The 16,940-nt window shown below is 64.2% G+C and overlaps 2 protein-coding genes across 6 annotated transcripts in view; both read right to left on the bottom strand.

The window, feature by feature from the left end:
* Window positions 1-3,225: 3,225 nt before the first annotated feature.
* SHISA4 (shisa family member 4) lies at window positions 3,226-8,812 on the bottom strand. Of its 5 annotated transcripts, none has more exons than XM_043485236.1 (6): window positions 8,566-8,812; window positions 5,335-5,506; window positions 4,586-4,719; window positions 4,298-4,385; window positions 3,799-3,910; window positions 3,226-3,694 (listed from the first exon to the last, which is right to left on the bottom strand). In XM_043485236.1, exons 1-6 carry the CDS (start codon window positions 8,603-8,605, stop codon window positions 3,497-3,499), a joined length of 744 nt encoding a protein of 247 aa, XP_043341171.1. In that variant the 5' UTR covers window positions 8,606-8,812; the 3' UTR covers window positions 3,226-3,496. The 5 variants fall into 5 exon arrangements, with proteins under 5 accessions (XP_043341171.1, XP_043341172.1, XP_043341170.1 ...); XM_043485237.1 differs by lacking the exon at window positions 8,566-8,812 and adding an exon at window positions 5,729-5,900 and having other exon boundaries at window positions 3,799-3,966; XM_043485235.1 differs by lacking the exon at window positions 8,566-8,812 and adding an exon at window positions 5,729-5,900.
* Window positions 8,813-13,818: 5,006 nt separating this feature from the next.
* Window positions 13,819-16,940, bottom strand: part of IPO9 (importin 9) — a 37,047-nt gene continuing 33,925 nt past the window's right edge. Inside the window, exons 20-24 of the mRNA XM_043485232.1 lie at window positions 16,784-16,917; window positions 15,945-16,067; window positions 15,535-15,639; window positions 15,304-15,380; window positions 13,819-14,671 (exon numbers count right to left, since the gene is read on the bottom strand). Of these exons, the coding sequence (XP_043341167.1) occupies window positions 14,561-14,671; window positions 15,304-15,380; window positions 15,535-15,639; window positions 15,945-16,067; window positions 16,784-16,917 (550 nt within the window). The 3' untranslated portion in view covers window positions 13,819-14,560. The remainder of the gene's footprint in view (window positions 14,672-15,303; window positions 15,381-15,534; window positions 15,640-15,944; window positions 16,068-16,783; window positions 16,918-16,940) is intronic.

Genomic DNA, 16,940 nt, shown 5'->3' with positions numbered 1-16,940 from the left:
CGTGCCCGCCTGGGTGCTGTCCCCAGGGTCCTGACGCTCACCCCTGCTCCGGAAACGCAGGCTCCCGGCCCTGCCCAGCCGGCCACACAGGAGCTCCTCGCAGGGGCCGGACTCAGTCAGGGGGTGCTGCCCGGGGTCCCTGGGTGCAGCACCGAGGCGGGCGACAGAGCCAGGACCTCGATGGCCACATGAGGCGAGCGGTCCGCGCCACTCCGCGCCCCTCGGTGCGGGCTGGGGGCCGGCGCCTCGAGCAGCCCCGGTCAGGAGGACCGAGGGTGAAGTGACCGCGGGGCAGTGCCCAGAGGGTGTGCCCCCGGGCCCGCCTCCCACTGCCCAGACGCCAAAGGCGTCTCTCCGCTTTGGAGCCGTGCCGGGCCCGGGGCCCAGTTCCTCGCGTCCACCACGCGCCTGACCCCAGGAGCCCAGTCAGGGGTTCTGAGGCGACGCCTGCACGCGGTCCCCGCCCCCCTGTCCGTGAGGTGGACCGACGGCGGACACGGCAGGGCCGGAGTTGGACTCCCACCCGACCACACTGCCCCGCGCCGCGCCCAGGGCCTCGAGCCCCCGCGGGGCCGCGGCTTCAGGGCGCGACGCTTCCGAGGGGACGACCCCTCACGCTGTGCCTGGGGGTGGGGCTAGGCCCCGCCCTCCGCCTGCTCTCCCGCCTACGTCATCCCCCGCCCCTTCCACGCCCCCCGCAGGCCGATGACGTCCCCCTCACGTGCCCCTCCCCGCTCCTCCCCCGGCCCCCTCAGGCGGATGACGTCCCCGTCACGTACCCTCCCCCACGTCCCCCTACCCCTGCGGCCCCCGCAGGTCGATGACGTCATCCTCCCCGCCCCGTCCCCTCCCCCCGCAGGGCGATGACGTCACCCTCCCCCGTTCCTACCCCTCCCCCTTGCAGGCAGTTGACGTCCCCCTCCTCGGGCGGCGGCGCGGCGCCCCCTGGCGGAGACGCGGCCCGGCCTCGCGCGGCTCGCGACGGAGGGCGGGCGGCTGCAGCTGGCGCGGCCCACCCCGCGGGAAGGCCGGGGTGGCGGCGGGGGCCGCCCTAGGATCAGCTGGGTTGAGGGTAGGGGTGGCTAGGCGGGGCCGAAGCCCTAGCTGACGGGTCCGGATCCAGATCTGGGCCGGGGTCCCCAGCCGCCGCACCTTCTCCGCACCCCGCCCGGGGGCCCGCAGAGCCCCAGGCCCGGCCCGCCCGCGGGAAGAGCGCCCGGACAGGGGCGGTGTGTACGGGCCCGGGGGTTCCGGGCTGCAGGGCCCCTCGGCCCGCTCGCTGTGGCCGGGCCTGGGGCCCAAGGCCGCTCAGGCGGCTCCTCTAAGAGGCGAGAGATCCGCACGCGGGTCACCCACCAGGACCACTCTGCCTGGGGAGCCAAGTCGGGGCGGCCGGCTGGGGAGGTGGGAGAAGGGGAGGCGCTGCCTGCCCCACCGGGCACACCCTTCTTCCGGCCTCCCCTGCTCCCTGCTCTGCCCATCTGGCTCTCAGCCTCCTTCTCCAGCTCCTGACCGCGCCAGCCCCCGTGCTCCGCTTTCTTGCTAACCCCTGGCTCTCGACCCTGACTGTACGTCCAGGCACCTGGGCCCTACCCCCTCCCTGCCATCCTCTTCTGGATTCAGGCTCCCCAGCACCGCAGGCCTCGCTGACCCCAGGATGCGGGCCACTGGACTTTGTGTAACACACTCCCCCTCCCACCTCCACTTCCCAGACCCGCCCCCCCCCCAGCGTCCTGCTGCTTCCTCTGAGCTGAGCAGGACCCCTGCTTATACCAAGCTGACCCAACCCCTGAGGGTCACGGCTCCTTCCACCCAACACCACCTTGTAGGGCGACTGCCAGTTTTCAGGGGTGCTGGGGGGAGCAGCTATGCGTGGTCCCCAGGTGAGAGGTTGGGTCTCAGGAGAGACCAGGGCGTTGCCCTGTTTACCAGCTAGACAACGTGAGGGGCCTCCTCTCTGCTGCCACCACATGAAAGCTCCACTCCTGCACCGTTTCCCCTTTTTTTCTTGAAATTCTCTTTTTTTGCAGTGCTTTGCAGTTAATTGATTGGAAATGTTGGAGGGAGGGGATGGGGGGCTCTGATTGGGATAAATAGCCTCCCATCCTAGACTATGGAGCAATTTCTAATTGGCCCCAGGCTGCTGACTTAAGGAAGCTCATTCTGGCTGGCATGGCCCTACATTCATTAACATCTCATCTTTCAGGGAAATGCAGAAATCTTGTCCTGCACACCTCCACCTCCCAGCTTCAGGACAGAGAGAGGGGCTGTCCAAACCTTGGGATGACCTGGTGACCCCTCTCCCAGCATGCTGGCAGAAGCTGTGGCCTGGAAGCCAGGACACCTGCGGCCCACCTCTCATCCCCCTCCCCGGGAAAGGTGGACTGGCAGCACAAGCTTCCCCTCCACCCAGGTCTGGTCCTGGCCCCAAAGCAGCCGGCACAGAGTTCCCCCGCCCTTACCGTGAGAAGAGAGCCTCCAGTGGGCCCTGGGCGCGGCCAGCACAAGGGCCTGGCCGTCCAGACCAGGCCGCAGCACCCTGAGGCCTAGGAAATCAAGGAGCCAGCAGGTTGCAGTGGGGCTGGAGGACGCGTGGCTGGAGGGAGGGGGACTGACGGAGGGCTTTGGAGGGGGTGAGGGGCTTTCCAAGCTGACTTGGCGCTTTCCCCGCGTGAATTAAAGTCTATCGAGTTTCCTTTCCTGGATCTGTCACCAGGCCAGGGAGCGGGAGGGGACTGGCCCGACACAGGAGAGGCACTGAAGTGGGCCTGGGGGGTCTCATGTCTTGGGGGCCCCTGATGCTCCGAGGTCGCTGACAGCACCTGCCCAGCCAGGCTCCTCTCAGCTGCTGGTCCAGGGAAGGCCCTCTGACAAGGAAGGGCAGCCCCAACAAGCTTCCCGTACCCCCGAAGCAGTGCCCCCATTCTACAGATGAGGAAGCAGAGACCCAGCGACCTTGGGAAACACACACCTAGGTCAGTCGGTGGGGGACAAGCGCGAGTCTAGGTGTCTCAGATGGGGGGAGGGAGGTGCCTTCCATGCCGGACCCACGTGTGGAATCTGGGACCCTGAGGACCCGTCTCCCCGTGGGGGCAAGATCTGCCTCCCCAGCTCTGGCAGCCTGGCAACCCTCAGCCTGGGCTTTTGCCTGTGCTCGGGCACCGGCCCTGCCCTCCCCTGCGGAGTCAGGAGGTGTGGACAGCCCAGCGACGTGGCCAGCAGGAGTTACATCACCACAGCTTTAATCCCCCGGAGCGCGGCCCGCGGGGTGGCCAGGGGGGCTTCTGCCCACGGCTGGTGGAGCCTCCCCAGCCCCCAGTCCACGGCAGACAAACAGGAGGGGCCCAGCCTTCCTGGCCCGGGGTCCTGGGAGGAGAAGGGCTGGAAGAAAGCAGGGGCCACGAAGGCTTTCCTGCCCTTCCCCCACCCCTGATAAAAATAGTCCGCGTGTCCCAGGCCCTCCCTACCCGCCCCTCAGTCACGGCCAAGTTCCAGCTCAGCTCCTGTTCCTCCTCCCTGGGGCTCCGTTCCCAGAAGGTCTCAGGGTGCGGCTGGGCCTGGGGCCTGGCGAGCAGATGCCCCTGCCCACCCCTGGGGCCAGGCGGAGGCTCAGTCTCCTGAGGGACGGCAGAGACGCAGCTGGCTCCTCAGGCTCCAGGGTAGGAGGGCTGGGGTGGCATGTACGGGGGAGGAGCTGTAAGCCAAGGAGACGAGGTAAGGATCGGGGCGGCAGAGGAGGGCGCGACCCAGGCTGCAGGACCCCCAGGGCAGAGCAGGCTGAAGGAGGGGCCCACTCACCTGCAGGGTTGTAGACGGGGGGTCCCGCTGGGTAGAGTGGATACTGGGGTGCAGGACCGCTGGGTGGGTACATGAAGCCAGGCTGTGGGGGTGCAGGGCCGGCTTTGGGGTCCTGGGGGTATGGGTACACTGGCTGCACAGGGACGCCTGTCATGGGGATCTCCTGGCCTGGTTGGGGGACAAGGACCAGCACTCAGGGCACTGCCTCCATGGGACGCCACCCCCACCCCTCTGGCCCAGGGGGTCCTGCTGCCTCTGCCCTCAGACCCTGTTTGGCAGAGTCCAGCAGGGCGCCCGGAGGTGGCCCCTGCTGGTTGGTCTGGGCTCAGCAGTGTGCCCGCTCAGGGTTTCAGAGACCTCCTGGGCCAAACAGCACTGGCCTGGGAGGCGTCCTGGGCCATATCCTGGGTCAGGATATGGCCACCCTGGCCTAGCAGAGCTGCCCCTGAGGAGTCCTCCCACACTGACCCCGACACGGGGTCACCGTTCCCACACCCACCAGGTCTGGGCCTGTGTGCAGGCACACGTCTTTTGCACATGCAGTGCACTCGATGTCGCTCGCGCTCCAGGCCCGGCCCGTGCGTTTCCTGAGAGCACACGCACGGCACACAGTGCAGGCACATCCATATACCCAGGGTTCACACGTGTCCCTGCACTCTGGCTTCTGGGGTGACGGGCGGGCAGGTGTGTCCAGAGGGGCCTGCAGCTGCCAACCACACCTCCTGACCTCTGATGCCCTCCGAGGGCACCCCCGCCCCTCCCCGCGTGGACAGACGGATGGACGCACCTTCAAATGGGCTCTGCAGCTGCTGGCGCCGGCGGTAGAGGTAGCAGCAGGAGCAGAGGAAGCAGCAGATGGTGGTGGCGACCACGGCCACGAAGAGGATCACGGCCGAGGCGATGCCCGCTATGGTCTTGGGACTTGGACAAAGAACAGGTCTCCTCACCTTCCAGCCTGACGCGGGGAGTCCTCACCATGCCGACCGCCACGCTGGCTTGGACCCCCCGCCAGAGAGACGCCGGGCTCTGCCCGCCCTGCTGGGGAGAGCTTCCGGACCGCGCTTGCCCGAAGGCAGGGCGGCCTCCTGAGCAGCAGCCTCCCCGGAGGGGCTGCGGTGTGCACCCAAGTCCACGACTGAACAGCCTGGACTCCAACACAGGAGGCCTGACGGGCAGAGCTCACGTCTCAAACGGTGCTGTGTCTCGGTCACCGCCTCCCCATGCGTGCTCTGTCAGCGCTCCCTCCTCCCAAAACAAGTTTGAGAGCCCCTTGTGTGCGCCCCCTTCATGCCACCCGGGACCCCAAGATCACACAGCTGGTGAGCGCCAGACTGGGGAGAGGCCAGAGCGCCGCTGGGCCTGGGGCTGCCCCTGCCCCCGCCCTGCGCAGGCCCGGGGCGGGGGAGGGCCGGGCCCAGCCCTCGATGACCACATGACGGTCGCCGGCCGGCCGGCCCCTCCTGGAGCTCCAGCCCCGCTTCGGGGCAGGGTGTGGGCTGAGAGCGCGGAGCGGGGGAGGGGAGGGCCGGCGCCCACCTGAAGGCCAGGCAGTGCTTCTGCTGCCGCTCGGTGATGAGCAGGCTCAGGTCCCGGCAACAGTACCGCTGGTAGCAGGTCCCGCAGCAGAAGGTGAAGAACTCGCAGTTGAAGCCCGGATGCCAGGAGCCATTCCGGTCCAGGTACCACAGGCAGTCCTCGCCAGCCAGAGCTGCGGGCGGCGGCGGAGGTGCCCAGTGGCCACCGGACCGGGTCTCGGGCCGCCCCAGCCCCACTCCACTGCCCGGAGCTCCACCCTGGTCCCTGCGCCTGGACACCTCGGTCTCGACCCCCAGGGTCGGGGCCCCCTGTCCAGCCCCCGCCCCCTCCCGCCTCCCCTCCCACGGACCCCGAAACGAGGCCTCCCGCCGCGCCCCGCGCCCCCGGCCCTTACCCAGGGGCGCCCCCAGCACCAGGAGCGCGACCGCGGCCAGCGGCGCGGCCCCGCGGAGCCCGGCTGGCGGCATGGCGCGGCGCGGCGAGCGGCGCGGGCGCAGGGCGCACAGGACGACGCCGCCGCCGCCCAGCTCCGCGGGCCAGCGCGCCCGCCGGCTCCTCTCCGCCTGCTCGGGGCGGGGCTCGCCGGCCTGCGCCGACCCTGCCCCCGCGCCCCGCCCGCCGGGCTCCGCCCCGGCCACGCCCCTCGCGGGGTCCGGGTCCGGGCCGCTGGGCCCTACTGCGGAGGGTTTGCTGGCCCTCGGCCCGTTCGCTGCCTCGCCCGTCGGCGTCCCCGCCCCCAGAAGCCCTGCTCCTGGTGCCACTTCCTAGCGCTCAGGCGGCAGGGGCCACCCCTGACGCAGGACCTCCTCTGCCCAGCGTCCAGCAGGACGTCCTGCGGCGGTGGCGGGGAGGAGACTGGGGGGCCGGGAGTCACCCCGCCCCCACCCCAGAACACAGGCGCCCATTGAGAGGCCGCTCAGAGCAGCTTTGTCCCCGCAGGCCCGCAGACTTGGACCCTGCCAGCTGCGCTGGCTCCCTGAGTGCCCCTTCCCCCTCCGAGTGGCCAGCGCTGGCTTGCGCCAGCCTAGGGCCTCCCAGTAGGGATGGCAGGCCGCGGGGGCCACCTGGGCCCACCCAGTTGGATGCCCTTGGCAGTGGAAACCCCTTTCTTCACAGAGCGACCCCACAGAGAGACCGGTGGGGCAGAGCATAGGGTGGCCCCCCAGGGGTCATAGTCTCCTTGCAAGTTTGTCAGTGGCTGTGCCTCTGCTCTGGGGGCACCTGACCAGGAGTGTGCAGGGGCCTAAGCTGGGGAGAAAACCCAAAGCCCCCTTAGCCCCACTGTGTGCGGCCCTCAGGGTGCTCGGACAGACTCCTCCTCTGGGGCTCCCCAGAACCCCATGAGCTAAATCAAGCTCACTGGTGTTATTAGTTCATTTTATAGACATAAGCTGGGACTCAGGGGAGTTCAAGGATTTGTTCAGGCTATAGAGCCCATAAGTGGGAGAGGCACTCTCAATCCAAGTGTCTTCACCTGCTGAGTGGGTGAAGGTGTCTGCAAATGGTATATCCTGTAAGGGTTAATGTCTAAAATATACAAGGAACTCAGACGACTCAACATCAAAACAAACAAAATACCCACAGAAGACTTGACTAGACATTTTCCCAAAGATGGACAACAGGCACATGAAGAGATGCTCAGCATCATGGACCATCAGGGAAATGCAATTCAAAACCGCAATGAGGTGTCACCTCACACCTGTCGGAATGACTGTCTTCAAAGAGACAACAAACAACAGCTTGGTGAGGATGCAGAGAAAAGGTTCACACCCTGCAGCATTGTTAGTGGGGGTGTGAATTGGTGTGGGCACTGGAAAACAGTACGGAGGTGACAAAAAAGAATTACCATACATTTCGGCAATCCCACTCCTGGATATTTACCTGAATTCAAATTCACTAATTTTGAAAGACATATTTCAAAAGACATATGCACCCTTCCGCTCACTGCAGCATTATTCACAATAGTCAAGATATGGAAGCAACCTAAGTGTCCATCAACAGATGAATGGATAAAGAAGTGTAGGAATATACAGAGGAATGCTACAAAGCCATAAAAACGACTTCTGTAGTGGTCCAGTTGTTTAGACTCTGTACTCCCAATGCAGGAGGCCCAGGTCCCATCCCTAGTCAGAGAATTAGGTCCCAGGTTCTGCAACTAACCAAATAAATACTTTTTAAAAAGAACAAAATGTTGCCATTTCCAACAGCAGGCTGGACCTGGAGGGTATTATCCAAAGTTAAACCAGTCAGAGAAAAACCAGTAGTGTAGGATATCACACATGTGGAATCTAAAAAAACAAAACCAAAAAAACCCAAAAGAGCAAACATGAAACAGAAATAGAGTTGTAGACAGAGAACCAACAGTTGGTTGGCAGAGGTGAGAGACCCGGATGGAGGCTGTGGAAGGGTGCGAACTGCCAGTCACACTGGTGTGCAGCATGCTCAGTATAATGGACGCGGTGGCAAGTCAGAGAGAAGTCGGCAACAGAGCAAGGTCTGGGGCTCCATGGTGCTCAGTGGTAGGGAACCCACCTGCCAGTGCCGGAGACACGGGTGCAAGCCCTGGCCCGGGAAGACCCCACACGCAGCAGAGCAACGAAGCCCGTGCACGGACCGCTGAGCCCCGGAGCCCACGCTCTGCAGCAAGAGGAGCCACTGCAGTGAGGGCCTGAGCCCAACAACTAGCGCGTCGCCCCGCTCTCCCCAACCAGAGAAAAGTCTGCACAGCAACGACGACCCAGCACAGCCAAAAATAAATCTTAAACAGAGTGAAGTCTCGAGTGCCCATCACGAGGCTCCGTCAGTCCCGGGCTCCCACCCCCAGCAGCAGATGGCGAGTGTATCCAACATCAAGGCATGGAGGCCCAGCAGAACCTGAACAGGCTGCAAAGGCGGTGGGGGCAGGCCTGTCCTGGCCCCACGGGTGCTGGCACCCCCCAGGAGAGCAGAGGCCAGGAGAGGGTCTGCTCCCGCCCAGGACGTGGCTGCTTGTCTGATGCGGGCTGGGGGAGCGGACGTCTGTCCTGACGAAGGACAAAGCCATAAACGCCGCAGAGACGGACAGAGAGCCCCCGGCTTCCCACACCCAGCAGCGCATCCGCGCCTCGGGCACACACTCCGTGAGGGCAGGGACCATGCGGCCCTGTGCTCCCTGCCGTCCCCAGCCCTCACTGCTGGGGCCCGACTGGCAGATGGGGGGCTATCTCTTCCTTCCCGGGTAGACATGCCCACCTGAGCCCAGAGCCTGTCTGACGGGGGTCCTTTCCAGCATCCCTTCTCTCTGTGCCTTTGGTTCCTCTTTCCTTAGGAAACGAAAACTCAAGTCTCTCCTATTAAAATGAAACAAAACAAAACAAAGCAAAAACACAACCACGTTTCCCAAAACCCCTCCCTTTCTAGCTGTGTGTCTGTTTTTCACCCTTTTTTCTCCACCTAGTTCTCAAAACTTACACGCCTGGTTCCAGCTCACCAGAACAGCAGTGATTTCCTAATTGCAAAATTCTAGGAAAACTTTTCAGCGCAGATGATGGGAGGTGATCGGACAGGTCAGAGGGGAGAACGGGGTGGGGTTGCTTCTCAGCCCTGGGGTCGGGGGGGGGCGGGGGGGGGGGAGGCGCTGGAGCCTGGAGCCTGCGCCTCCATGCTGAGCTGGGCCCTGGGCTGGGGGAGAGGGAGGAGGAGGCTTGGGCAGGAAGGCTGGGGACCGGCGGCGGGGGGGGGGGGGTTGTACAGGCCTGCAGGCCTGGAGGGGCTTCCCCGCACCTTCTGCGGGCAGACACACAGCAGCATCCTCACCTCCCACAGTGGGTCTCCTGGCCCTGGGGGTGGGCAGGCCCGTGCCTGGACCAGAGGGGACAGGGTGTGGAGGGTGATGACACCAGTGATTCCGCAGGTGAGCGTGTCCCGGCATACCCACGAGGGCGCCGGTGCTGGAAGAACTTAATTTGCCCCGTTCCCAGGCTGGGGTTCAGAGTTGGATTTCTGTGACTTCAAAGCCCAAGCCGGTCCACTCGTCCTTCTGCCTCTCCCAGATCAGGTCTGAACTGCTCTGAGCCGGGTCTGGCGTGTGGGGCACGTCTGTGGGCAGACCTCAGGGTGGGAAACCCAGCCAGCAGGGGCGGGAGGAGCGGGACCATGACCCAGTTTGGGCCTGGCCCGGGGCTTCAGCCTCAGCATCTGCTGAGTCATCCCGCAGCCGGACGGAGTGGCCGGCTGGGCCTCCTCCCCACCTGCCTGACCCGCTTCTCCAGGTCAGGGCAGACAGAATGGCATCCCCGGGGGCCCCGGGCCCTGGGGCGTCCACCTCTCCTCTTCAGGAGAGCCCCTTGGACACCCCCTCCCCCATGGGCCTCTGTCTACCCAGCTCCTGCAGAGAACTACACACTTTCCTCTGATAGTCTCATTGCACCGAAGGAACAGGCGCTCACTAGCCCAAAATAAACACACGTTTCTCCATCAGGAGGCTCTCCTGGTGTCCAGCGTGACTCGTGCTTGCTGTGGACAGATGGCTATCCCTGGGTCTGTCCTCGGGGGCGGGGGGCGTGGGGGCAGCCCGGCAGGAAGGGAACTGAGTGCCAGGCGTCTCTGCGGGGCCCGGGGGGTTTGGGCTGAACCCCGGCAGCCTCAGGCCGCGGTGGGGCAGCCGCTGGCCAGCCCTAGGTGGCTGCCTGCTGGGGGGCCGGGGGGGTGCCAGGTCACCTTCAGGTGGCACCGTCCTGGGTCAGCAGCTGGGCCGACGAGCACTGTTTTGGGGCCGAGGGGAGGAGGCCAGGAGGCTCTGTTCGCAGCAATTCTGTCTGTGCCCACTCCCTCTCCTGGGAGGTTTGCGGACACGGGCGTCCGCCCGCAATGACCTTTCCCACCGAGCTCTATTTTCAGCCGAGACCCGCGTGAGCCCTCTGCAAGGTGGGTACGGTGGTCGTCCTTGCGAGTCTGGCCGTGTAGGGCCGGACTTGGGTGCTGTGGCTAGCGGTGCACTGGGGGCCAGGCTCATCACCGCCCCACCCCACCAGGCACGGGGCGGCCATGTCGGAGTCCGTGCCACCAGTGCACAGCTCCCCAGGACGGACTGGTCACGTCCGCTCACCCTACATGGCTGCGGGGGTGGAGGTCCTGGCCGGGATGCAGCGGGGAGCCTACTCGGAGCCTCTGGCCAGGGCAGAGGAGCCCGGCCCTGCAGGCTGGAGAGGGCCCCTTGGGCCTCAGCTTCCGAACTTGTAAGAGCAGGGGGTTCAGTTGGACCCCCCACAACTGCAGGTCAGCCAGCTGGGGGGCTCTGGTCCTCTCTCTGTGTGTCCAGTGGGAGATTTGTGGGAGGGCCCTGGCAGGGCCTCGGTGGACTGGCCTCCTGCCCAGCGGGTGAGCCCAAGGTCAGGAAGGGAAGCCAGGCTGAGGAGGGACGCAGCCACAAATCCGGGGGCAAGAAACGCCACACCTCTTTCCCTTCCGTCACCTCAGGTCAGACAGCCTCTCCTCCCAGCTGGCGAGCAGCTCAGGCCGTGGTCCCTAGTTTGCTCCCCTGCCTGCCAGGGTCACACAGTCTCAGGACCTCACACAGTGCAAACTCGGGGCGGGGGGCTGGGGCTCTGTTGAGGGCCCGGGGGCCTGCACATCCGGCAGCCCCCGTTTGTGCGACCCAGGCATGGGGACCCTCCAGGGAGCGCTGGTGCCCAGCTGGCGTTGGGCCCCCAGACTTCTGTCCCCTTCCTTCTGGGAACCCTCTTCCTCCTCTTTCCCTCCCTCGCTTCCCCTAAGACCCTGGACCTAACCTCAGTTCACTCAGGGTTTTAATCTGGCATCCAGAAGCAGGCTATCGTCAAAGAGTTCTGCTTTCCCCCTGCAAAAGCAACTAAGGCAAGGAAATGCAAAGAACTTGGCCAAGTTCCTGGAACACGTGGAGGGGCAAAAACCTAGTGAAAGCAGATTAATACAATTTACAGCGGCACGCAGATCCCCTGGAAGAGCTCCGCTCATCAGGTGGGACTCTGGAGCCGTCCCCACAAAGGCTCCCCAAGGCCACAATTCAGCAGCAGCAGGTGTGAGGTGAGTGAGTCACCGTAACCCCCCCAGAGCTCCGAGCAGCTGGAGGGCGGGGAGAGGACAGCCTTCCGGCCTGAGCCTGCGGGCCCGGAGTCCAGCCGTCTTCACCTGCAGCCACAGCACCGAGGCAGGGTGAGTTCTCAGGGGAGGCGGGAGGACGGGAGGGCGGTGCTTCCAGCCCTGACTCCATCTCTGCGCCTCCACCTGCAAAGGGCGTGGACACAGGTCCCTGCTCTGCACGGCCAGGGCTGACCCTGGAACAACATGGGTCTCCACTGCACAGCTCAACGACGACGCAGGCTTTCTCCACCAGAAACTACAGGGCCACCCCTCCCCTCGTCTTGTGTTGGCTGAATCTCAGATGCAGAGAACCCAGGGCCATCTGTAAGTTCTATATGGGCTTCTGACTGTCCCTAACTCCCCTCACCACGGTCAAGGGTCCTCAGCAGAGGATCTAGGTGAAGTTACAGGTGACAGAGTAGCCCTGATGTCGCGTGCTTCTGACAGGTGGGCGACTGTCAGCCACCTCCCCCACCCACCCCACGAGAGAACCGCCTTTGCCCTCCTCTCGGGCAGCAGGCACTCAGCCCAGAACTGATTTATCTGGTCAGGTCCCCACGCCCCCTGGCTGCTTCTTGTTCCCAGCTAAACTGGCTCCTGGTGGAAGGGGCGTGAGAGGGGCTTGGTACTTGCTGGAAAACCATGGAGCCAGGAGCCAGGAAATGGCTGTGTGTTCCCATCTCCTTAGTGACCATGGGCCTGGTGGACGCCTTCTAAGTACAGGCCCCTTTAAGCTTCCAGAGCAGAGTCCTGTCTGCCGGGCTCCCTCAGCCCTTCGAGCCTCTTTCTTCGACCTGACCTGAGTCCACTGCTTGGCCTCCCCACTGAGGACACGAAGCCTCTGCCACGCAGTCCTGGCTGGGCAGCAGGCCAGGACAGAACACCGTGGGCCTGCTGCAGGCACAGGAAGGCCGAGGTGGCCCAATAGGGCCCCGGATGCCGTGCCCTGACCCCAGCCTCAGTCTACACGGGCGCTTTGTAGATGCGTGGACAGTTCCTGCCACAACGCTGGTTACGGGCACAGGATCGTGAGAGCGTGGCTCTCTACGCTCTGGAATCCTGGGTGCTTTCACAGGGACTCTTTGTCAACCGGCACCTTTGAGAACAGCTTAAACAGAGGTTTTGCCCTCGTTTGCTCTGGTAGAGATGCTTGGATTCTAAGTTAACAGCCTTCCCAGGGACTCCCTGTTACCTGAGAACCTGCTCGGTGTCCCCCTCCTTGTCCAGCACTTACTTCTGACAATGACCTCAAGCCGTCTTCTGGAAGATAAGGTGTGAAAAGGCCCCTCATCGGCCACTTACAGGACGGGGGCCGAGGGCAGAGCGCCCTGGGGCACACTACAGACCACCCAATGGCTACTCTGTGGTCAGAGCTGGTGGCCAGTTGTCGCTTGCTTTCCTATGTTCTTGATTCACCTCACCCAGATTTTATCTGGTCTATCAATAAAACCAGACACTGAGGCCCGTTTGGCATCGTGTGTTCTCCTCAACTTCATCCTTCACGTCTAGTCCCTTGTGGGCCAGCGCTCTTGGGCAGAATGGGAGCTGGACTCTTAGGTCCTTTCCGGCTCCCACTGTGGTCTGCACCTCCCCTCCTCCCCACCGAGCTCTGTGAGGCCCAGTGGCTTGGCCACAGACCTTGGTGTCCGGGCCACTCTCCTCCAGGGACAGGGGGCCTGGAGGACCTCAGCCAAGGGTGCCTATTTCTCAACTTCTCACCTTGAACCTCCAGTCCTTCTAGCCAGGGAGCCACACCCATCCTACACCGAAGCTAGTTCTCTCTGGCCAAAGAGATGGACACGAAGGGGGAGTCAGAGGGTAAGTTCTTGTCAGGACCACTGGCCTCTGGGAGGTCTTTTCCACTCCCTACTGAGTGGATATCGCCCCTAAATACTCTTCCTTCCAACAGAAGGAAAACACATCTGTGCCCCTGCCGTAAAGGTGAATGGGAAACAGGAAGGGCCTGCAGGTCAAGGGCTCCGGGGAGCGCAGTGGGAGAGGCTGGGGCCAGACTGGTAGCCCTGCTGAGAACCTGCCCCTCCGGCTTCCCACTCGGGGCAAGGTGGGCGCTGACCAGCAGACACCTGCTGGCACTGAGACCCGAGGTCCCCCAGCAGCCCCAGGGCCCCTCCCTGAGAGCAAGTCAGCTGCACCTGCAGGCCCCTGCTGTGAGACCACCGCCTTAAGCAACACTCCACGGCTATTCAACATGGGCACTGGTGTGGGCACGACCAGAAAGGGGCACAGGCCAGCGGCTCCGTCTCTAGGAGGCCCTTCCTGGGGGCTCAGCCGCAGTCCGCGGAGCGGTGCCCGGCCTCCCCTCACCTCGCGGCTCCTCTGGGAGGCAGGAGGCAGTGCCGACACCCGAGAGCATGCAGACCGCACTCATTTGTAAAGATCACTTTACTCTCCTAGAAAAATACACATTGCAAATGTGAGGGCCACAACGTCCCCACCTTGGAGGGTTCCTGAGGGAGAGGGACAGCCTCGGCGTCAGGCTGTGTGTGGGGCGTGTGTGCAAGAGGCATGTTAAATATGGTGGGGCAGGTGGACTTTAAAAAAAATTTGTTTTTCCATTTTTTTTTTTTTTTCTAAAAAAGGAAAACCGAATTGCCATCTGTCTGGCTAACCTCGTGTGCGTGCAGGTACGAGGAACAGCGTTGGGGAGGGGCTGTCATGCAATGATGCAAAACCAAGACGGCCTCCTTGGACGGGGACTCTCAGGGTTGCAGGAGGAGTGGGGTCTCTGGGGGGCTCCCCTCAGCCCCGAGACCAGTGCATCCACGGGGGAGGGCAGAAAGCCCACTTCCCTGTGAGGGGAGTCGGAGCGGAACACGTCAGACGGCCTATGAAACACCAGGTCTGTCCTAGAAGACGAACGGTCGTGACTTCCTGTGCTCCAGTGAGGGAGCCACAACCACGAACGTGATCGCCGGGCAGTGTGCTCTGGCCTGGCTGGCAGAGGCCTGCAGCGCAGAAGGGCACCGGCAGGAGGAGCCGGCCCTCCAGCGCACATTCTGCGAGGCACAGGCCGCCAGGCCTCGACCATCAGCGTCGCCCTGAGGCCGCTACTGCAGGTTGAGAAGACAGTCCTGAGGCCAGGAAGGGCTGCACGCGGCCCAGGCCCTCAGATACCGATGGTCTGCAACACCCTCCTCTCACTGTCATTGAGGTGGCCCGAAAACATCACGTAGCAGGGCTGCTGGGCGAACTGGCAGAGGAAGTCTGTGAGGTACGCCTAGAGAGCGGGGAGGGAACACCTGAGGGCTGCAGCCAGGGTGGGTCAGGTTAAATCTAGAGTGCCACAGGCACTTCCCAGGACCACGCCTCGCGTGCTACCCCAGGACTCTGACAACACAGCTGCGGGAAGCTGGATTCCAGCCCTGGGTGAACCTGAGGAGCAGAGTGCCCCTCAACCTCAGCCTTGCTCAGTGAGCCAGACAGAATGAACCAGGAGGCACGAGAAGAACCAGGTGGGAGCAGGGAGCACCGGGGGGAGGACGGGGAGCAGAGGGCGCCAGGGGGAGGAGGGGGAGCAGGGGGTGCCGGGGGAGGAGGGGGAGCAGGGAGCACTGCGGGGAGGAGGAGGAGCAGAGGACGCCGGGGAGAGGAGGGGGAGCAGGGGGCGCCGGGGGAGGAGGGGGAGCAGGGAGCACTGCGGGGAGGAGGAGGGGCAGAGGGCACGGGGGGGAGGAGGGGGAGCAGGGGGCGCCGGGGGGAGGAGGGGGAGTCAGGGGGAAGAAGGGGAGCAGGGGGCACTGCAGGGAGGAGGGGGAGCAGGGGGTGCCGGGGAGAGAAGGGGGAGTGGGGGCGCCGGGGCACTGGGGGGATTAGGGGCATTAAGACCCGGTTGCTCACAGGGCGCCGCACCTGCAGGTCAATCTGATAGAGCGGGTCCGTCAGGGCGTCGGGGTCATCCTCCTCGTCGTCCTCGTAATAGTCCTCTTCTGCAGACACAGCCAGGACCGGTTGGGAGCAGCCCCAGGCAGGGAAGCGTCACCCACGAGGCTGAGCTCAAGGGGCACAAAAGCCCAGGTGCCACCCTTTGAGGACACCCCCCGCCTCCTGGCCCCCGCGTGCACGGCTGTCATCCTCACTCACCGTATTTACTTGTGGCAAGAATGTCGGACAGGAGCTGGCCAGCCAGGCCGTCCTCTTCCTCATCGTCCTCCTCCTCCTGGTCCTCCCACATGTCGTTGGCATCATCTGCTCGGAGAGGAGAAGCAGCTGGCGCACAGGCGCACACCTCCCCTCCCACCAGACCAGACAGAACGGAAGGCCCCGAGGGTCTCTGCGCCCTAGCCCCAGGGAGAACCAGGGGTGAGCAGATCCTCCCGGAAGTCTGACTGAAAGTTGACTGTGCTGGTGGGCGGGAACAGGCTGAGAGGCTCCTGAGAGAAGCCAGGTGGGAAGGGCGGCGCCGCAGCAGGCAGCCCCTGGAAGCCAGCCCCATGCGGGCCTGCAAGGTGAGCCCCAGAGCAGTGGGCAGGCAGAATGTGGGCGCGGGGCACCTTGGCTCCACTCGGCAGGGGCGGCCTGGCGGGCGGCATTGGCCTCCATAACACTGGACAGCTCGTTGATAATAAGCTTTAGGATCTTGACCAGCAGAGGGATGTTGGTCCAGCGCTCGGGGTCTACGGAGGAAAGAGGAGGCTGTCCTGGGCTGCTCCCTACACCCCGTTCTCCACCCCCAGGCCACACCCAGCCCTGAGTGTGTGTGTGCGCCGAGTGCTCAGTTGTGTCCGTCTCTGTGACCCCGTGGACAGCAGCCTGCAGGCCCCTCTGTCCATGGGATTCTCCAGGCAAGAATACTGGACTGGGTTGCCATGCCCTCCTCCAGGGGATCGTCCTGACCCAGGGATTGAACCTGGGTCTCCTGCATTGCAGGCGGATTCTTAACCATCTGAGCCACCAGGAAGCCCCCAGTCCTGAGGCTCATGTTAAATAACTTCATTGTACTGAACATCACAGGAGTTTAGAGGTCAGGAGAGACAACAGCCGTCAGGAGTGAAAGGGGACGAGCTGTGCCCATGAGAAAAGCCGGGACACCGTGGGCTTGAGCAGGTCAGAGCGCCACAGGCCCCGGACACGCAGCCATGGGGATGGCATGGGGAGTGTGAACCTGCGGTCGGACAGCAGCTGCAACCACAGACGTGGATGCAGGGGTCCCAGGCCCAGAGTGGGGTGGCCGCCGTGCGTCCCATCACTCGCAGCCACAAGAGGACCACACACGCTGCTCCACTGCTGACCCGCGTCCCCTGCTGCGCCTGAGGGACCCATCACTGACAGCCCCTCCTGAATGCCCCCCCAGGTGTCCTAGCCCAGCGGGGGTGGGGGCGGTGCCACGCACTCTTGGCCGACTTGGAGCGGGTGCGGACGCCCTCGTCGGGGCTGTGGAGCTCCTCGCCCTTCACGCGGATGTCCTGCAGCCGCCGGTCGTCGGCCGTGATGCCGTGCTGCAGCAGCTTACACAGCGCCACGGAGCTGTGGGGCAGAGGGGTCTGTGA

Source organism: Cervus canadensis, chromosome 13 (assembly GCF_019320065.1).
Source record: "Cervus canadensis isolate Bull #8, Minnesota chromosome 13, ASM1932006v1, whole genome shotgun sequence".
NCBI lineage: Eukaryota > Metazoa > Chordata > Mammalia > Artiodactyla > Cervidae > Cervus > Cervus canadensis.
This window is presented reverse-complemented; position numbering and strand designations above follow the sequence as displayed.